Source organism: Phymastichus coffea, unplaced genomic scaffold, assembly GCF_024137745.1.
Source record: "Phymastichus coffea isolate CEN01 unplaced genomic scaffold, Cenicafe_Pcof_1.1 PCOF00014, whole genome shotgun sequence".
NCBI classification, from domain to species: Eukaryota; Metazoa; Arthropoda; class Insecta; order Hymenoptera; family Eulophidae; genus Phymastichus; species Phymastichus coffea.
The window spans coordinates 6,701,419-6,724,675 of record NW_026706825.1 but is presented as its reverse complement, the minus strand read 5'-3'; the positions used below and the strand labels follow the sequence as shown (position 1 = coordinate 6,724,675).

The 23,257-nt window shown below is 35.6% G+C and overlaps 1 protein-coding gene across 1 annotated transcript; it reads right to left on the bottom strand.

Moving 5' to 3' along the window:
* Positions 1–22,283: 22,283 nt before the first annotated feature.
* Positions 22,284–22,811, bottom strand: LOC131674749 (uncharacterized). The gene has a single exon (XM_058953591.1). It carries the CDS (start codon positions 22,809–22,811, stop codon positions 22,284–22,286), a length of 528 nt encoding a protein of 175 aa, XP_058809574.1.
* Between the last annotated feature and the right edge of the window lie 446 nt (positions 22,812–23,257).

Genomic DNA, 23,257 nt, shown 5'->3' with positions numbered 1-23,257 from the left:
ATAGCAGTTTAAAAAAAAATGTATGAGTTTAAAATAATACTTTGTTCTGAATCCGAACCGGAGGAATGTTCCGTCAAATTTATCGCAAAAGTGCATCGGTTAGCGCGGCAGTTGCTGTTGCCACTGCTACTTGAATCATTGGTACTGCTTTCACTTTCGGAAGACGAGTTTGACGAATCATCGTTTAAAATTCTTGAATTCCTAATTATACGATATCTTGACGCTCGTGAATAACTTTGAAAATCTTGTTTTTTGCGTTTCATGTTTGACGAATGTTATATTTTACATAACCAAAAAGACATTTCAAGCATTTGAACCTTTGGATTTTTTTTATACTTTCGAATGTTTTATGGAATGTTTATTCATCACCCTGGTAACGACTCACTTCAGTTGATAACTGAAAATTATTCAAGCATAACCTGCCGGAGCAACGAGCCGCAATAATGTACGCTTTGATTTTGTACGAAAAAAGTAAAGAAATCGGTGTAGTTGGCGTTGACAAGATACGGGAAGGCAGAGATCAAGTTAAGAAGGTGCAGTGGGGAACAAAGTGATATGAAGTGACAGTTCTTCATAAAAGTGGTAAGTTACCATGTAAGGTTATTGTGTAAAATTAAAGTTCAAGATTTTCTTACTAATACGTAGATGAAGTACTTCGATGAATAGACAAATTTATATCGTCATGTATTTTTCCTATTCAATTTTTTTTTATTTTTCTTTTGACGTATATATAAATGAAACACTTTGAAAAATCGATGAATTTAATACCCTTGAGTATTTTTCTAATTGTACGTTGTTTTATTAGAAAGCGAGGATTATTTGAATTCACTGGATGTGACAACTAACGGCGAAATAATACCGCCGGCGAAGCGAACTACTGTGTCAAAAGAGCTGCTACTGACAAAACGTGAAGAAAAGATGAAAGAGAAGAAGGAAAATGCTTTGCGAAAAGTTACGGAGAAAAGGGAAAATGACAAGCTGTTGGCGTCAAAACCGGTTTTTGCATCGTCAGAGGAATCATCGACAGAGTTAGTTATTGATTAATTCTAGACACCGGTAAACTTCATCGGATAATAGTTTTATCTAAATACTTAACCTTAAACAAACCTTTTCACAATAACAATTTCATTTGTATTATCTTACGTTCTTTATACTTTACCTCAGACAATTACGTTTTTTTTTCGTGAAAATTTGAATTTAGTAATGTGCATGTATCACGAAAGCGAGCGCGATCATATCGGAGCAAAAATAGATAGAGAAAAAAAGTGCAATGAGTCGATCATATCAGTGCATAAATAGATGATTTAATTCGCTTAAATTATTTCAACATTCCCGTCGAGTGGTTCGAAATGCTATACGCGCACGCACTTATTTCGATAATTCACGAAGCATCGCCTGCGTACTGCAGCCTCAACGGAAAGGGCTCCGCGCTCTGATCTATTTACTTTGTTCGACTTTTGCCGCTGAGAATTATAGGTTTACGTCTATTCATGATAACAATTCAGGAAATATTTAATGACGGTTTTATTGACATACACATTTTTTCGTATTATGTACAACATTCATTGCTAAATTATTGCTTTGTATTATTGTTTTATATACAAGAGAATGTACATTTACTACGTAGTATTTTCAAAAAATTTATTAGTAGGGTAGGGGTTGTGTTAAATGAAACAGGTATAGTTCGTCTCGTGTAAGAGTCGCGCGTGAGCTTTCAAAATGAAAGAGGAGACTTTGAAGTTACTGTAATTTAGATTCATGCTTTATTTTTTTGTGCATTTTCATATTTTTGCTGAATATTGTTTTTTTCTAAAAAATTTTGAATTCGTTCAAGGGATGAAAAAACGAGTCTGGCAACAGTCAGTCCAGAGCCGAAAAGTCCGAAGATACTGAGTCTGATGCAAGCGGAAATGAACAACTCAAACAGTCACCGCATCTACCGAGGCGTCAACAGACTAAAGGAATTTTGAAAAAGTCAGTAAATTCAAACAAAGATGATGTATCGATGTAAACGAAGACAAAATACCCGAAAAGTCATCGAATCAGCAACCTCAAAGAGTTCCGACCAACTCAAACGGCGGCACCAGCACTGATATCACTACTACCACCTGTTTCGCAGAGAACTCGAAGAAATCTGCACCCTGTTTCTGCAAAAATTTACCACCAAGTAATAACTATATTTAATTACTACTATTCTATTAGTCATCATAAGTTATTTACATGACAATAGTTTATTCTTGTTTTCTTTCAACGCAGTACCTGAAGAAGATATACAAACGCTTGCACTGATTTTACCTTTATGTAAGAAGATCAACCTCTCACAATTGGCGTCTATGAATGCCACTAAAACCGATATCGTACGTATTTTCTTGTAATGAATTAGTAAAGAAATAATGTGTCAAAAAAAGAAAGCTTTTTTACAAGAAAGCTTTAACAAATTTTTGATTTATGTGTTTCTTTTTTCCAGATTGAGCTTTACGAGGGATCTGGGATTTTGATCAGCGAGAAGCAGCGAAACAAGCTGCACAAGGATTACGAAAAAAAACCTAGAGAATTAGCGAGACGGCTAATGAGAGCGATTCTGAGTGATAACGTCCTTAGACAAAGCTCCGTCACTGGAAAAGGAAATTGGGAGGCTATTCCGATTCATATATTTGACGGCGTCCATCGTAAGTTGTGACTCATAATTTGTCTAATGTTTGTGATTTATTTACCTAATGACGCGCTTTTTCACATTTCAGAGTACATCAACGATAATGCCTCCAGATCGAGATATAAAATTGATAGAGATGAGTACAGAGAAGTTTTAACGCAGCTCTGTGCTACACTGAGAAACAGCGGTGATCAAAAGGCTATTAAGAAAGCAAATTCTTCTGGATCGTCGAAAAAAAGAGATCGGAGTCGTCGTCGACCAGCACAGAGGATAATGTAAAAGTATCTACAGCTGCTTCTATTACGACATTTGTTGAAACTAAGACAGTTGAAAAAGAAATAGGGAAACAGAAAGTACAGAAGATTAATGACGAAGTGACTGAGAAAGCTGAAAATCAAATCGTCAGCAAAGTCCAAGTAGTCGACGGGAAAGGTGATGGTTCAGAGGGCATTGTGAAGAATTTGAAGAAAGATAAGGGGTTCCTACAAGACTTGAGTTTCAATGATGAAAATGAGTGTGCAAAAAATAAACCTAGTAGCTCACAGAATACATCGGAAGCAAACAACAAAAACGAGATGGTAAACAGCGAAGCAGAAAATAATGAAAAAGTGGACAAGAAAAAGAAAGAAGCTGAAGAGAAAGAAAAGATGAGAAAAGAAATCATAGCAAAACTGAAGGAACTAGAAGAAGACGAGTCGAGTTCAGAAGACTCTCTGAAAGAAACTGCTGACAACGGAAAGCGAATGAAACGTGGAAGACCCCGCGCGCCCAAAAAGCCTAAGAAATAATTGTTATAGAGCGATTGTTATACTAATTTAGCTATTCTATCTTATTCTATGCTATTCTTAACGTGGAGTGTAGAGAAATGGTTACGCTATCGGTCTATACACGGTAAGGGTAAAAAAGTAGGAGAGAGAAAAATCGAGTGTGTTGTATGCGTGCCCATGTATATGTGAGTGCGTGCGCACACGTGTGTATGTGACACGTGTAACATTCCTAACTGAGTCTGCATGCTTGTCGATCTGATATACTCACTGATATATGTATTTCAGCGATCATTTGCTCGAATTTTAAGAGTATACCGTCATTGCTGATCTCTAGTTTTCGATTGTAGGTTAGCTCTACGGAGTTTACAATAATTACTTACACGAGCATCATCTGTGGAATTTGTGTATGCACTAGTATGCACGTATGCTTGCAAGCATACGTGCATACTAGTGTGAGGTAAGTGTCTGAAACGAACAGCGACACAGGGTTCTCTCTTCTACACTACACACTCTGATGCTAATTAAAAATCGACGACGTATTAATTGTATTTTCATTGTAAGTTCACATACGAAGTATCATTACACTTATTTTTTTATTATATTTTATTTTCTCACAACAGAAGAAATTTAGCCGCTTGATAAGTCAGGCTAGTTTTTGAACAACGGTATTAAACAATTTGGCAGCTTTCAGCTCAGTTAGGCAAAAGTTGCAAAAACTTTTCGTTAGCACTCGATGTATCAAAATATTTATTTCAACTTCTTTTCTCGTGAACCGTAACGTTGTCAAAGCTCTAATTCATTTCTTAGAATATCACATCGTGCTTACAAGCATATGCGAAATTTTCCAGAACGTTGTTGTATTTCCGAGATATTTTCCAAATATAATCGAAATATTAATGAAGTATTTCAAAAGTTTTTATATTTTTTTCATACACGGTTGATGAACAAAAATATTCTTATGAACTTTGCGAAATGTTGATAAAAGTTGTTTTACCTTGATGCATTGTTGTAAAATAAATTTCCAAACATACGCATACTTCTACAAAATATTTAGAAGCTTGTGCAAATAAAGTATTTTCTCAAACTTACCTCGAAATTAGGAGCAACTTTTGCCATACTTAATATAAAAACCAATTTTGGCAAAGAAAGTTTGACAAAAGTTCCTGGAAGTAAACTAGAAACTTTCGTAAACTTATCCAAACTTACCACAACCGTGATCGAATGATGAACAGTGGGTTTTCTGGTTGGAAACTTTAGCGGAAGTTGATTAAAATTTTGCCCAAACTTTTCCAATGTTTGAGTATAGTTTCCCCAAACTTTGATTTCTCGAAGTGCTGTGCACTCGAAGTTTGGGGAAGTCTTATTAGCAAAGTTTTGCCATATGTCTCGGTAACATAAACTTGGGCCAAATTTGGGAGCAACATTTTCATTTTTACGCGGGTTGACCTAAAACTATGAAATTTCTATTAAAATGTTACTAATTTTGAGCACAAGATAATTACATGCAAAGTTGTATTTCAAATAGCTTAACTAGATCTAGTAACCCAGCTGCACTGTCAAATACAACATCAAATTGTAATCAGAATGTTAAATTAAATTCAGAAGGTAATAATATAAAGTACTGATATTGTAAGTTTACTTTTTTAATTGATAATAATCTATTTGTTACTTATTCCAGGTCAAGTGAATGACATCTACAGTGCCGGTCAGCCACTTTTACCCCCCCACGGGCAAAATCAGTCTAATTTCAAAGTTTTATATCTCTGGTAGAAATTAACGTACAGAGACGCGCGTGGGTGCGTTTGAAAGGTCTTTCGGAGAGCTTTCAAATGATATGACTCACGGTTGCCATCGATTGTTTTTTTAAATTTTGCAACAATTATGCAAAATTGAAAATTCTGAAATTTTTTTATTATTTTTGACAATTAGCCAATTTTGGAAAAAAAATCGTACGAAAATTTGAAGTACACCATTTTTTAGCTATTACCAAGCCCTATCTGAATCACTCATCAAAAATTTATTTTCGTCAAATATGACGGGCGCACGGGCATTTTTTCCTGGAAGTGACAGTTTTTTTCAACATTTTTTATCTCCGTCAAATTGTAACAATCGAAAAAAATTTATAGGAGAAAAAATGTTTGTTTTTTCACGTAGAATACTGCAATAATTTTTTTTTCGGTTTTTTCGAAAAATTTTTTTTTTCGGTTTAAATTATTTTTCAAGGTCGAAAAAAAAAAGATTTTTTTTTTGATGTAATTTACGATACTTGTTATGTAGTATTATTGAATGGGTGGAAAAAAATTTTTTTTTGTGGTTTCTCATCTTTTTAGCGTACCGACTGTGAGAAAAAAAAATTGAAAAAAACCGAAAAAAAAAATTTTTCGAAAAACCAAAAAAAAAAATTATTGCAGTATTCTACGTGAAAAAACAAACATTTTTTCACCTATAAAATTTTTTTCGATTGTTACAATTTGACGGAGATAAAAAATGTTGAAAAAAACTGTCACTTCCAGGAAAAAATGCCCGTGCGCGCGTCATATTTGACGAAAATAAATTTTTGATGAGTGATTCAGATAGGGCTTGGTAATAGCTAAAAAATGGTGTACTTCAAATTTTCGTACGATTTTTTTTCCAAAATTGGCTAATTGTCAAAAATAATAAAAAAATTTCAGAATTTTCAATTTTGCATAATTGTTGCAAAATTTAAAAAAACAATCGATGGCAACCGTGAGTCATATCATTTGAAAGCTCTCCGAAAGACCTTTCAAACGCACCCACGCGCGTCTCTGTACGTTAATTTCTACCAGAGATATAAAACTTTGAAATTAGACTGATTTTGCCCGTGGGGGGGGGGGGGGGGTAAAAGTGGCTGACCGGCACTGTATATCGATGACACTGAATCAGTTTCAGAAAATATGGTAATCATCTGCTTATTTTTCACACTTTTCACTAGGATTGATATTTACAAAAATTAAACAATAAAAATAAAGGTATAGGTAGATTTCTTATTTGAAGGTAATAAATTTATGAGCGTGAATTAAAAAAAAATCGCAATATTATTGAATATTTATTTATGTATGTTTTCTGCCACAGATATATTAATTTACTGTTTTTTCTCGCTCGTTACAATAACATTCTATTCGTAGAAACTATAATAACTAGGGTACAATGTATATGCTATATATATGATGTACATGTCGAATGGAAGTTTATAATGATTTAATTTCCATCTATAAATTGATTAACAGATAGAATCCATGTGGAATATATATGAATTTTATATGAAATTCTTTTAATTATAACTGACTTATATTTTGTTTCACATGTGGTCTTGTGCCGTAATGAAAAAATGCATGTGAAAGAAAATTTTAAGTGGATTTCCCATATGACAAAAACCTGTATAGATTCGCCCATCATGTTTTCATATCAATTTTTCCATGCCTGATAAAAATGGAATTGATGAATCAACGTATAAAATCCATATGGAATTTACGATTCTACATGGAAAATCCACATGGAATTTACGAATCCACATGGAAAATCCACATGGAATTTACGAATCCACATGGAATATCCACATGGAATTTACGAATCCACATGGAAAATCCACATGGAATTTACAAATCTACATGGAATATCCACATGGAATTTACGAATCCACATGGTAAAATTCACATGGAATTTACGAATTCACATGGAATATCCACATGCATTCCACATCGAGTTAATGAATTCATTTGAGAAATCACCGTATTATTCATGTGAATTTTGTTAGAAAGGTGATGATAGTTAAACAAAATTAGATTCTTATATGATGTTTTATTGAGTTATTAGCTATATGACGTCGTAATTGTTACTAATATGATTGAAAACATTTATTTATACACTTAGAAACGAAAATTTGTTAGAGATTTGTTGTTTTTTTATTTTTTTAACAAACTTCTGCTAATTTACGCTAAATATATCTTGCTTCATTAAAAAATGAGTGACGCGGACAAAATCTCACTCGAAACGTCAAAATTGATAAACGAGAAAAATAGTGGAATAGTCCTATTTCTGTGGAATTGCTTATATTCATATTACTTTAAAAAAAAATTACAAAATGATTTCAATTAGCCACAGAAATAAAATCCTATACTTCTCTTATAGAAAAAATTGGAACAAAAGTATACAAGAAATTGTGCAGCGAAACATGCAGATACGTTGTCTGCAAAAGGTTCATGGATTTTCTGCATAAAACTGCGCAAATAAACTTGTAAAAAAATCAAATTCGACCCGCCCCCACCTCTTCGTACCTTTTAATAAAGGAAAAACTGTTATGCAAAACTCGGCTTCATAGACTTTTTACTAATCAATATTTAGAATGTATCAGCAAGTTTCTCTGCATATTTCGCTGTAGAATTTTCTACATACTTTTGAACATTTTCTACATATTTTTGGATAAGATCTGATCGTTTTATATATTTAGAAAGTGAAAATATAAATAAATTTTGTATGAACCATGCAAATATCGCTTGCTTAGAAAACTAATGTAGAATAATTTGTTTAATGTAGGAAATTGGTCGGATTTCACACGAACATGGAGATTATTTTGATGAAAGCAGTGACGAAGAAGATTTTATTAATATAGCAGTTGATATAAACGAGCCCGCTGAGAGAAAAAAACTAAAATTAGATGAAATTATTAATGATAAAGATAGTAACGACTGTATTAATTCACATGTAAACATTAGTAAAATAGAAATTATGTTAGCTTTAATGACATTTTGCACCCAATATCATGTACCAACAAAGGGAATAATTGATTTGTTCAAAATGCTAAATATGTTTTTAAATAAGGATATTTTTCCTGACAATTATTATCAAATTGATAGTATCTTCAGTCCAAAAGGCTGTAAGGAGTATCACGCTATTTGTCCTCTATGTCTGGTCTATCTCGGAACGTTTACTAAACAACAGCGAACAATATTTTGTGAGGCATGTGATAAAAACATTAACTTGAAAGGTTCTTCGTACAGTAACTATTTCGTTCTTCTTGATGTAGAAAGTGAACTACGATGTCATATCGAAAGTAATGAGGACTTTTATAGCGAAATTGTTTCCCGACGAAACAAGGAATTCAATTATGGTATGTATAAAGATGATGATGATATGATGGCCAGAAATATAATGAGTTTGTGGAATCATTGCCGGTTGATCGGAAAGAATCTTACGTTACTGTAACTTTCAATAGCGACGGAAGCCCAGTATTTAAAAGTTCAAAATATTCAATATGGCCTATACAAATAGTTGTAAATGAAACTCCCCAACATTTTCGTGCCATGCAAACAATAACATGTGCATTGTGGTTCGGGCGTAATAAAACCAATATGACCTATTTTCTACGTGCTTCTACTGACCAAATGAATAAACTTTCGGAAAATGGATTTGAAGTGCAACTGCATAATGAAACAAGAAAGTTATATGTATATGCATTGTGCTGTTGTGTGGATTCCGTCGCACGAGCACCGATGCAAGGTTTGGTTCAGTTTAACGGTTATTACGGATGAAATTGGTGCTTGCATCCCGGTTCGTCGATTCGTCATGATATTGGTTATTCTATGAAATATCCTATACTAGATGAATTTCCTGAAAGACGAACGGCAGATGCTACATTTATGTTAATGCAGAGATCGGTTGAATCAAATACTCCCCAGTTTGGTGTAAAGAATGTTAGTCACTTGCTGCTTTTATATCCTTTCAATATAATTGACGGATTCGTTCCATGTTCATTGCACTGTATTGATCGAGGCGTCGGCAATCAATTTACTAACTATTGGTTAAATTCTTCAAATAAACCTTATTCAATTCCTAAAAGTAAAATAAAAGACATTGATCAACTATTGAATAATATCAAAGTGCCTACACAATTAACTCGATTGTCACGTTCGTTACGTGATCGAGCTTACTGGAAAGCAATAGAGTGGCGTAATTGGATTTTATATTACAGCGTACCAGTATTAAAATATATATCTGAAGAAATTCCAGCGTTTGAGGAGTATATGAATCACTGGTCATTGTTAGTAGAAGCCTATTATATACTATTGCAAACTGAAATAACTGTAATGGAATTACAAAGAGCAGATTTGCTTTTGAAAGATTTTGTTTATACTACAGAGAAGCTGTACACTGTTGATGCAATGACGTACAACGTACATCAATTACTGCACTTAGCACAAAGTGTTGCAGACTGGGGTCCCTTATACGCACATAGCGGATATGTATTTGAATCAGGAAATGGAAGAATAAAAAAAACTATTTATGCAGCTAACGGTGTCTTGAGCCAAGTGTGTCGATATTTATCTTTCGACGAAAGTATCAGAAAAATACGAAAACACATAGAAAAGAAAAAAAAAAGTCACCTTGTTTAGAATATGTAAGGTATTTAGATAATAATGTTACTCAGAACAGTGTAAAATTTGCATACAGATATTTTGGACGAACCAAAGTCAATGAAGATATTGTTAGGCAATTACAACTTCCTGTAGAGAAAGTAAGAGCTTATAAAAAAATGGTAAAGAACGGATGTCCATTTAAATCATCTGAAAAAGTGTTATACAGATCAGACAATTCCTTTGCGTCTTTAAAAAATGGGGATTATATAGAGATTCAACAATTTCTTGTAAACATGGGAAATGGACAAGAGTATGTGACATACAAAAAGATTGAAGTGATCGGTGATGATTATGTAATCAGTAATGAGTTACACTGTACGAAGCAAGTTATAGGAATAAATCAAAACATCGAAATGACATTTACAGAAAATATTGATAAAACTTGTGTGTACTTAAAGTTTGATAGCAACGATTACATTTCTAGCGTTTGTAATATGTATTGGAATTAAAAAATGTTATAATACATTAATTAATATATATTTCTGAAAAATTTCCGACATGTTTCTTTGAAAAATTTCAATCTCCTTTCAGAAAATATTTCACATAATATTCCAGAAATATTTTGGAAATATTTCAGGAATATATTTTGTAACGGGGGGAATAAACCTGCAAAATGAGAAATTTATTTATTTAAACTCCCACGATGCAGAGCAAACCGCCGCCCCGTTAACACGTATGTTAATACGTGTATTCGCCTTAACGTCAGCTGACTTAACTTGGTTGTCTTCGATCAAGCGGAGTTGAACTCACCTTAAGTCACGTGCCCTGTGACACACGATGAGTTTTAAGTGTAATCGACTATGCTCCTAATCCACTTAATCCCCTAGCTATGATCGGATTAAAACTTAAGCCTATTTCAATTGTTTAATCTATTAGGAAAAATTATATGACGAAATCAGCGAATAATTTTAGTAGATTTTATTAATAAAAAATTACTACAGTCTTTGTCGGGCCGAAAGACTGACGCACGCGAACAGGATTTACAATTTAATAACTTTCGGTGAGAAAGAGAGAGAGAGAGAAGATACGAAAATTGGCGCGATCTAACGCTCGGCGCGAATACAAAATTATCAACGCTAACGCGGCTGAGCAAAATAATAAATATATTTTGACACGCGATAATAAAGGGAGGTGCACCTACCCTGCGGTGCAATTACGGTGATCAGCCGTAATTGTTGATGTCAGCAAAATATCAACTGCCTCCGGTCCTAGGTTATCAGCTGTGCTGCCTCGTACCACCTATCAGCTGCAAATCTGCTGCTACCAAAACGCTGCAATCTGTAGGTCTCGTTGTTGCACTCACGCGCGTAATTATTATGGACCAGTAACTATTACTCGGCGAGAAAAACTGTGCAAATAAAAATCGGCGATGCTCGTTCGAATACAGCTGAAGCGTAACTGCTAATTTGAAAGATCGCGCGCCCCCTCTCTCTCTGAATTCTTAGAACTAACGCGCGAAAATCAGAATCGCGAACGGTTCGATTAATTGAATCGACTACCGTTGCAATTTTCATAGTCATTATTGAAAATAGTTCTAGAAATATTTCAAAAAGTTTTTTGAAATATTTTTATGAAATATTTCTTAGAAATATTTTAAATATTACATATATCTTTCAGAAACTTTTCAAAAATATTTTAAATAAATATTTCTTGAAAGATTTATCTTGAAATATTTCGGGCTGTGTGGGGATTGACTTGTTTGTCTTAGATTGTTGAAAAACTGGAAAAGACATCATTTTGTACACGATAAACTGTTCGGTATCTATGAACGGTAGTACTATTTCTACAATTAGTATTTTTTTATACATCATAAAATGTAACTGTGCTATGTCAGCAATATTTGCTGTATTGATACTATTAGGTTTAACAATGGATTTTAAAAGTGATGTCTTTTCTATTTCATGTATTACTGTTTGCAAGGTGTGCATAGCTAATAAATATTTGTTATATTGAAACATTTCAACCATTAATAACATAATTTCTTTACTTTCATGTTGTAGTTCTTTAATGAGTGAAATTGTTTTATGGAAATTAGCGGCCTGATTTTTGTCTGTTTGTTCGAGTTCTGTTTTAACAGTTGCTCTCATCTTTTAATATAGTCAGTTTTCGAGTTTACTGATTTAATTTGTTCATGCAGGGCATTGTCAAAGTAATAAGTGTTCGGTTTATCGCCCACAATATAAGATAGATCGTTTATACGCATGTTAGTTGCTCTTTCTATAACTTTTTTTGTGTTACTCAATGCGTAACCGTTTTGAAAAAATAAAGCTTTTCCTCCCCCCTTAATTTTGTCAACATGCAAAGTGTTGACAAGACGATTCAGGGAATCGTCAACATGATTAATATCCCTCAAATCATCCATAACATGCTGTATAATCGAACTTGCTAACTAATGTTGGATACATTATCTTCTATGAAAATGTTATTTAAAGTAGTTACTTGATTAGTAACTACCTCGTTCGAAATGAAAATGTGTTGCATGTCAGTGGTTGTTAGTAAACTCCAATTTTCACGCGTAAAGGCTATACGTTCAATTTTATGAAACGCAATCCCTGGATTGTCTTCAATCAGATGTACGACGGGGTTTTCTTCTCGTCCCCTAACTACCATAAATCCGAGAAGAAAATACAGGCAGATTGCTGCTTTTTTCATCTTGTTTGTTTTTTTTTGTGCGTTCTGCAAACTGCAATTCGATACAGGTTACAATTATTATTCGATAAATTATATATTTTTTTTATATACAAGCTTATAGGACCATTAACGTCAAATACACTATTGTTAATCCATGCTTGGGTTAGGTCGTGTACTATCGTTATTACAATTTTTCTTAAATAATACTCTTTTACAAATTTTATCTAATGAATCAAATACATTATGTGATTAAAAAAAAGATCTTTGAATGTTTTGATATTGATTAGCTGCTAAATCTGTTGCGTTTGCAATATTTTCTAATTCAATTAGATTGTTGCTAATTTATTCAGCGTGTGCAACTGCCTGCTGTAATGAACTATAAAATTTATATTGACACATGTATCTTTTTATGCCTTTGTTTAGGTATTTAACAAAACACATCGTTGCTAATTGTTCTCTTTCTTCCATAGTGTCTGTTACTTCATCTAACTGTAATTGAGCTAAATGGCCTGCAATCTTGTATGATTTTAATAAGTTTATGGCTCTTTTTCAAAATTTATGAGTTGATTCGTTATTTCTTTGAGCCATATATATTTATTTTGTTTTTATACAAATTAGATTTTCTAGTACTTCGATTTTTTCTGAGTCATTCATGATGACAAATCTAATTTTAATACCAATTTTTTTTTTATTCGTCCCTATCTGAAGGAGCTCGTTTATACCTTGGAGGAATTGACCGAATGCAAGGCTCTTGTAATACGGGATACAGTCTAGTATCTATTAATCAGTTTTCTACCTGTTCTGTGTTGAGTTTAAAGGTACACTCGATTACTTTCGCTTTCAATGCTGGTGCGTCCGAGGAACTTGGAGTAGATGGGGAATTTGGAGGGGCATTTATATAACTGGTATTGGCCACTGTTCCTCGCTCGATTTTATTTTGATTCTTATTTTGTTCCTGTTCTTTAGTAGGAGTCCTAGCTAAATGGACAAGTAAATTTGTAAGTGAATTCCACACTGCACCTATTATTTTGACAGACCATTCGAAAAGCGAATAGAATGTGTATTCATGAATGATTGTATCGAGTATAAATTTAATCACGCGAAAAAGCATAATTACGGAAATAATGCTCGCGCTTACCGAACCAAAACTCATAAATCTCTCCCATAATTTCAACCATGTAGATTCGGCTAATTTTTCTAGCGCTTTTTCATGGAGCATATGATAGAATGATAATTCTGCTCCGGGACGTCCGGTTCAAAGATACACTCTTTGCTACTTTATTTAAAATCGCGGCTTGTTCGTTTGGAAATATGGTGTAGCTTTTTAATTTTTTAATATCTGACAAACTATAAATTCCGCTGTTAGTTATGTCAATGGGTGCTAGATATTTCCATGTTTGTTTTGTCTGAGACTTTAAAACTCCTGGTCCGTCGCTAAAATAGGTCGGTCGTGGTAACATCTTAAACCATTCACTTCCCACCTTAAACATTACTGGTACTGTCTCATCACAGGCTGTTTCTGTACCGAAATTTTTAACATGTGCGTGCGAGGTTTCATAAACATAGGTCTACCGCCGCGTTCTACAGGTAGTTCTTAAAAGCACTCTGAAGAGTTTCTTGTCCGTACATCTACTGATAAGCACTTAATTATGTGAATGACCTTACCTGCGAGTAGGCTCATGTAGCCTGGTCCGTTCATCAAATAATAAGCTAATAAATCCGGACTAATTGTCGCGAAATTTAGTGCATTCTTTATGACTTTCTTTTTAACTGGCACTGTTGAAATAACACGTCATAATATAACTTTTGTAAACTTTTTCTTACGTGTTTTTCAAAGAAAAGTATCTTTGCATTAAAATATGCAAATAAATCAATGTTTTTAATGTTTTTATCTTTTATTGCCGGGAAGGTATGTTTATTTTCATCGTCTAGGATAACAATTCTCGGATGTTCTGTTCTGGTTAAGACAAATCCGCATTTTGGTAATGTTCCTAGATCTTTAAATGCGAAGGACACTCCTTGTGTATCTAATACGTATAGTGGTAGCCTTTCGCTACCCTGTTCCATGACTATCTACGTGTCCGGTGTAAAGTTCTGTGAACTTATTTTCTTGGCACTCGTGCATGGGAATTGGGTCCCAGAAAGCGTAACCGAGAACGTTATCTATGCATTTATCGTCACTGAATTTACAAACCGTACCTGTTGATAATGTGATTTTATTATTATCTAGCGATACTGTTTCCCAGTGTTCTTGCAATGAAATTTTAACATATCCTGTCACAAAAACGTCTTAAAATTCGCCATATGGGTCATTATAGTAGCCTGCATTACTGCATCCACCTTGTAACATGGTACTTTCACCGACTAAATGACTACCGTGCTACTTGGCGGGATATTAATAAATAAATAATTATCGTTAAGATCATAACTACCAACACGTTTTCAGTCTCACTTAGAAATTCAATTATGTGATACATAACACGTTTCAACGAATTAGCCATTGGAATAATTATTTTTCTTTTGGTTGGACGCCAGGCACTACTAATTATTAATTATTGATAATTGATACCTTGGGAAGTGCCACCCTATATCATCATTAATCCGACAAATAGTCGACTAGATTGTGTGATATCTAAATTTATGCGCCGTTAAAAGTCGAATCGTAGCAATGTATTAAACTAAGAGAAATGCGAATTATTAGTCGCAATCTGATGGGTGAATGTATTTGTTTACCCGCAAGATTTCTCCGCGGTTTAGCTCAATCGAGGCTTGGTCGTGGCTTACCTTGATAGCAAGTAGTCGGATCAAAATCGGCTGTATGTTTACTAACTCCGATGGTTCTCTATCGAAGTTGGAGCGAAATCCAAGGTCAGATGGATAGAGGACAAGGCGGAAGGTTTAGAACGTATGATACAATTAGATTTGAAATTAATTGAGCCGATTTATTAAACAAAGAAATTATGTAAATGTGAAGAGTAAAGAATGTACAACGAAAATAGTGTTATGTGTAAATGTTTGTCTGAGTGTGTAGGCTCTCAGCTTAAAACTACTAATAACAGGATAAATGAGATTTCGTAGTATAAATGTAGAGACGGCGAGTTTTCGAACGCGGATGCGCTATTACGTACTCTTCCTTGCACTATTTACTAAACCAGTAATTTCGCTGATATGTGGTGCATTTAGGCGAACGGTGATGAGTGATGAAATGAAATTTGCAAAAGTCTGGTCAACAATAAGTCGTGCGGTACTCACTCTAATTTTATATAAAGCTGGTACAATTGCTTAAAATAATCCCTTATCGCCAGTAATGCATATTCCATTAAGTAACGTGACAATTAGTCCCAAAATTTAGGCACGGGGACCACGAGCAAACTATGGTGCACATGCACTTGGACTTTGAAAAAGTCACGGGGAAAAGATCTGCAAAATGATTCAAAGAAACAGAACTATACGTCTGTACTTGACTAAAGCCATCGGCAAACTCCGGCTAATTCTTCCCTTTCCACTTTCTCCTAGTCATGAATATTCATAGTCGCAATACCATTCGATTTCGATGATTTTCGCTCATAACGTTATCTCTCCCTATCGCATCGATCAAGATATTACTCTGTCTCTATCTACTAGACAAACCGAGTGTGATACGCCGTCCTTTTCTATCTATTAAGCTATCTCACTTTTTTCGCATAGGCTTAGACGTAAGTGGGCGTGACTAGCGTAGAATATGAATATGCATATCAAGCAGTATTTAAATTAAGACGAATATTAAAATGATTTTTATTAAATAATAGCGAGAGGTTAATTTTTATCTCTCGGTATATAAATTCGAGATAAATATGAGACGATCTTTACATTTTTTTATTATCGAAAATTTCAATTATTATTACGCATATTAACTAAATTAAGAAAGTTATCGCTGCTGTCCATAGGCAAAATTATAAAATATTTTCTATGTGTCGGCAACATAAAGAAAATATCCGATACGCTTACGCAAAATTAAAATAATTATTTAATGCATGGTATGTATATTTTCGGACGTAGATCTTGGAGTTCTATATCGTGTACGTCCAACATTTGATGACTCCTTATTTTTCTTGCATCACGTAAGCGTACATAAGTTGGTTTTTCTTTCTTTAGCAGCGTTGATTATTTTCCTGTGCTTGACTCCATATATTAACTTTTCGGAGTAGTCGTTGGAAGAATAGCAGGTATTAATAATTAGTAAATTTGTAACGCTGGTGCTCATCGCGTAACAGCATATGAAAAAAATAAAATAAATAATTGTTAGTTGTAAATTATTTTACAATTCGCTGCGCTAGTGCAATTCGGAGTACGGAGAGCTGTTCGTCTTGCGGTTGCTCGCTGCTCAAGCCGAGGCTTGAGGTGCGAGCAACCGCAAGACTCGTCAACAAGACAGCAAGAAGAAAATAAAACAAAATAAATGAAAAAATGTAGTAACAAAAAAAATGCTTGTGAATAGTATGAGCGAATGAAGAGCACTATGCGTGGTAAACCCGGTATTACGATGAATCAGAGCGTTTTAAAACCGATTTGGAAGTAGGTGTAAGGACAGGGTATGTAACAAAATAGAGGAGAACTATGGTAGGTAGGCACTTTATTCACTAAAATATAAAAATAAAGACTGAGGTTTAAGTGCAACGACTAAAAATACGTTTTTGGTATGTGGCCCGGCGTCTCTCATCTGCTAGGGTGCAGGGATCTTGGGGGCCGCCGCCACCACGAGTGGCTATGTAGTCCCGACTGCAATCCGGGCAGGTTTGGAGAGTGAAATTAAATCTCCCGCAGCGGTGTCAGAAGCGGGTGCGGGGATTGGGGCAGTCGGGGTACTGATGGAACAAGTCCCAACAGTTCCAGCAGGAACGTGCTGTGGGTCTGCGTCCCGAGAAATGGCCCCTGGATTGCTCCGGCAGGGCTCTTGCCACCGGCTCGGAAGATGGCGGTTGTCACACTGGTGGTGGTGAGTGCGGCTGGAGCACCCACCTATCCCCCACCAGGTTATATACCACTTTGCGGCTCGATGATGAAGGCGGATGAGTTATTGAGGCCGCGGGGATTGGTGGCGACTGCGGCGCTGGTTGCCGTAATGGCACTGGTTGTGTGGACGGCACCGGTGTCGTTACTCTGGGACTCCATCTATGGCATAGTGTATGGTTTCAGGTCGTTAACGTTTACTTTAACGTGTTTTCTACCCGAGGCATCTGTAACAACGTATACGGTTGGTGACTGTATTTTATGTATCTATCAGTCCGCGTCGAACTTAGGTTCCAATTTTGCGTTAATATTATTTATCGCCGAAGATAGTATGCGCTGTTTGCGCCAAACGCGATCACCTAATTTGTACGAGATCTGTCGCCGTGATTTATTGAAGTATTTAGCTTGTCGTTCTAGGGCAATGTCTAAATTACGTACGACAGAGTCGTGTAGGTTATTTAATTTGTTAGACGCAATATCTAATTTTGGATAGGGTTAAGTACCGTAGTTGCTTCGGGGTTGCATATTATGGAATTGTCCGTCAGGCGAAGATCACGACCAAAATTTAGTAGGGCGGGTGAGACGCGGGTGAGAACTATGTACGGCTGAGTTGAGTGCTAGACGAAATTGGGGTAGAAAACGGTTCCAGTCTTTTTGAGTGTCCTCAATGAAAGCCGTTATCATAGATTTTACTACTCTATTAGTTCGCTATACTAAATTGGCTTGGGGATGGTAGATCGGGTTAGTTGTATGTTTTATGAAGTCATGCCTATTATTCTGCGTAACTCTTTAAGATTACAGGGTGCAGGAAATTTTAAAATAGGCATTACTTTTTCCTTATCTGGGGTTAGGCCGTCTTGAGTTAGTCGGTAGCCCAGATAACGGACCGAAGGACGACAAAATTCACATGTTTCCAGGTTAACTTCGAGATTTGCTTCAGAGATTTTAACTAGTAATGTTTCTAGGATCTCTAGGTGTTTCTCGAAGGTAGTTGTGACTATAATGAGGTCATCTAGGTATGGAAAAACGTAGGGTTCCAAGTCTGTGGTTATTAGAGTATCCATGAGACGTTGGAAAGCAGCTGGCGCGTTCGTGAGACCGTACGGCATGACCACATAATGGTGTAAGCCTTGGCCAGGTACAGTAAAGGCTGTGATTTCCTGACTATCTTTAGCAAGAGGCACCTGATGGTATGCGTTACGTAGATCAATAGTACTTATATAACGCGCTGACTGGAGTTTACAAAGGATGCTTTCCATAAAGGGAAGAGGGTAGGCATCTTTCTTGGTAATGGCGTTGATTTTACGGAAATCGATGCCAAAACGCCATTTGTTGTTAGGCTTACGTACCATTACTACGGGACTTGACCAAGGACTGGATGATTTGACTACGTAACCTTTATCGATAAGCTCGTCGAGCTGTTCGTTCATGCACTCCTCAACTGGTTTAGAGACTATGTGATGACGTTGTTTAATGGGTGCATGACCTTGGACGTCTATGGTGTGTTCTACCAGATTAGTGACAGCAGGATGGCCACTGGGAGGTGTTATGTATTTCTCAACCAGTAGTTTAATTTGTTCCTGCTGTATTGGGGTAGCTTCGGATAACGCGGCAATGGGTTCATTTCCTAGTTCTGTATACGAGGTAGGGCGGCAGAAATCGTCGGTTGAGCCACCTGGTAGAGACCAAGTTGTGGCAGCGAAGTCTATACGAGGCATCAGTGACAATGGTCGGTCTGCTAAATAGCGCATTGATTAATTGCCCAACTTCAAAAATTCTTTTAAGCCGTCAATAAAATAAATTTATAATTATCTAAAATACCTTAACATAATTATAAAAATTAAGTTCTTATCTGACACCTACCTGCTGTCATAATTTTCAACAAATCAAGCTATTTTAACTAATTACAGCTGGGCTCGACCAAGCTTATAGTAACTCTCTATACGTCAAATTTAACTTATATTATAAAATATCAGTCTTTAAAACAAAAAAGTGCCCATAATAATAAATAATAAGCTATATAATAATATAAACAATGCCATATATTTACTTATTAATAAATATAGGCCTTAATTATTTAAATTGTTTTTTTCTTTTCAACTCTCTTCAAGCTAAATAAAAAACAAGACTACGCCTCAATTCAAAATTGATAATAAACTGTTACAAATTGGCTACCACCTGATGTGTAGCTTGTGCTACCAGCTGATCCTGCGAAAGTTGTAGCGTGTACTACTGAATTATTCACTAGTAAGGACTAAAAGAGGCGATCTCCTATAGATATTGATCTTTGTACGTGTATTCTTTCACATTCGTATCTTGATGTTTCGCGTAGGTATTCTTTCTTCCTAATTCAACTTCCATATTACGAGGTTTGTCCGGAAAGTATCGGGCCTACCTTTATATTTTCGTGCTAGCGTTATTCTTTATCATCTGGTGGGCGACATCCTTCAAAGTAATCCCCATTTGATTGAATAACACGGTTCCATCGATGTTTTCACTTTTCAAAACAGTCCTGGAACTCACTTTTAGGGATAGCCTTAAGTACACTCGTCGCATTGTTTTCAACCGTTGTTTTGTCATCGAATCGGTATCCTTTGAGTGGTTTTTTTAGTTTTGGAAACACCAAAAGTCACAAGGGGCTATGTCGGGACTGTATGAAGGTTGTCGAAGCAATGCGATATTGTGTTTGTTCAAAAACTGCTGCACAAGATTGGATGAATGCGCTGGCGCATTATCGTGATGAGAAGCCAGTCATCACTTTCCCAAAAGTGCGGCCGTTTTCTTCTTACTGCATCACGCAAACGTTTCAAAATTTGAACGTAGTATTCTTTATTGATTGTCTGACCTGTTGGTGCATATTCGTGATATACAACACCTTCACAATCGAAAAAAACAATCAACATTGACTTATCATTGCTCCGACTTTGACGTGCTTTTTTAGGTCTTGGCGATTCAGAATGCTTCTACTGTGAAGATTGTTGTTTTGTTTCAGGATCATAACCATAAACCCATGATTTATCACCTGTAATAACTTTTCTAAGCACATTATCAACATTATTGACCATTTCCAGATTGTCCAGAGCGATTTCTAAGCGAATGAACTTCTGCTCTGCTGTGAGCAATTTTAGAATGAATTTCGCACACACGCGTTTCATTCCTAAATTTTCGGTTAAAATTTCTGAAATGATAGTTTTTGGTATCCCAAGGTCTTCTTCTAGTTCTCGCACAGTCATACGACGATCTTGTTCGCTTGCAAGTCGCACCCGCTCAATATTATCTGCGGTTTTTGTCGTCGAAGGTCGGCCGGAACGAGAATCACTATCGACAGAAGTGCGACCATCCTTGAACCGTTTATACCACTCTTTTATTCGTATTTTGCTCATACACTCGCTTTCGAAGGCCTTCTGCATCATTTCAATAGTTTCCGAAATCATTTTTCCGAGTTGAAAGTAAAATTTGATGCAAATTCGTTGATCTTGTTTTTCAGTCATTTTTGACAATATCAAAATCCGACGAACGCGAAAAAAGCACTGTAAACAAAGACACGCTGCGCATGAACTATACGTCCGGCAGGTGTCGGTAAGTAACCAATAGATTCGTGAGGCTTTACTGTTGACGTTTCTGTCCGGTAGAGGTCGCTCGAACACTATGGCGCGAAGATATAAACGTAGGCCCGATACTTTCCGGACAGACCTCGTATGATTATTATAGCCGCATCTCTTAGCGTCCCTATCTATTTCTATTTTGCAATAGCGCACTCGGACCGACGAATATTCATTGAGTTGCAATAGTGATACTTCGATCCGCGTAGAATTGACGATTGATGATGGCAATTCGCAGTCTGCAATATCTACTAAAGAAAAAGATGTAATATTTGCGAACTTCTGCGCACAATCATAAGCAATAAAAGCCGTCGCCTTGGTGACAAGTTCCAAGAGCAGTAGGAAAATTAGAAGATTCATCATCTGCAAACAATAAATGTAAGTTATTCCTTAATAGATCTTAACCAGAACATGCAATCTGTGCGATTGTTTATTAAATTTTGCGAAACGATTATTCGGCTGGCCTTATATGCGATATGCGTAAATGGTTCGTATGTACAATTTTGCTGCGATTTTTGCCAATTTCAATTCGTATATTTCCGTTGGGCCATACTTCCGATACCAGAATATTGGTCATCGAATTTTTTTGGTTCGGGGCCACTTAAAAGCCAAACATAATCGTTTACCTTAACTTCTCTGGGATTGATTTTTTTGTCGTAATAATGTTTTGACTTAATTTTTGCAAGTGTAATTTTTTCACGAGCAATTTGGTGCAAAGCATTCAAACGGTTAATTAGTTGTGACATATAATCGGCATAAGTAGGCAGAAGATCTTCTGGTTCTGGCGGAGTTGCTGATGGTACTCGTGCAACTCTTGCAAACATGAGTTCATATGAAGTATAATGCGTAGCCTCATGTCTGCTAGTATTATAATTGAACATTGCCATTGCTACAAATTCATCCCAATCTTCAAACTTATTTGTAAAAACTTTTAAATATTCGTTTATGAGGAGTGTTGTCTTTCTTTTAATCCGTTTGATTCAGGATGAAAAGCGCTTGTGCGAAATTGTTTAATACGAAATCTTTTTGCAACTCTTTTCATTAATTTTGACAAAAAATTTTGCCCGCAATCGGTAAGCAAGTCTTTTGGTGCTCCGAAAACACAGACTACGCGTTTAATAAAAACATTTACTATAGTAATAGCCGTTTGATCAGGTATTGGAATACCTATAGCGAAACGTGTAAACATGCACTGAAATGTTAAACATTAACGATTATTTAGTTTAGTTGTTGGCATCGGTCCGGCAATGTCCATTGTAGTTATGAAAAATGGTACTGGCGGAGAATCGGTGACGACCATCTTCTGTTTAGTTTTTTCACGTACTAATTTTTTTGTTTGGCAATCAACACATTGTTGTATAAAACTAAGTACGTCCTCTTTAAGATGTTCCCAGTTCGACTTGAGTCGAATACGATTAAATGTTATATTAACTCCCGTGTGTCCTCCGACTGCTGAACAATGTGCTTCTTGTATATATATCTCTGCTCTCTCATTAGGTAAGGGATGTTTTACCTGTCCGGTGCATACTATGATCTTGACATCTAGTTTTCCAAGCTTATCTCGTATACAGTTGATAATTTTACTGAATAACACGTTCTCTATGCTTTCGCTTTTGGTTGAGCTAAAGGTGACTATCTTGTTTTCATCAATAATGTTTCCTAAATTCATGAGTAATGCTTCTAGCATAATAATTATATCCTCGGTGCTTTCTCGTTGTTCGCACCTTAGCGGCATTACTAAATGATATCTTTTCCCAACTTTAATTAGTTTAGGATATTCTACTTTTAAATTTTCTAATTTCTAATTTCTTGGTAGAGGCCTGCAATGGCTCGGTCGGTAGGGCGACGGACTCGCACCCGGTAGGCCCGGGTTCGATTCCCAGTTCCTGCTGATTGATACAAGCACCACTGAAAAAAGTTTCATATGCTTTGTTCTCAAACACATTGCAAGCCTCCGTCGCTGATTAGCACTGATGGAGCATAAATAGAGCGACGTTAAATAAAAAAAAAAAAAAAAAAAAAAAAAAAAATTTCTTGGTAATTTATTTACTTCCTTTAAAAGACGAGCTCCTTCATCGAGAGGTTCTCCTTTATCATTGACAAAATACAAATAATTATCTTTTCTCATAAACAATTTTTCGCGACAATAAATGATGTTGCTTTGAGGTAATTTGTTTTCTA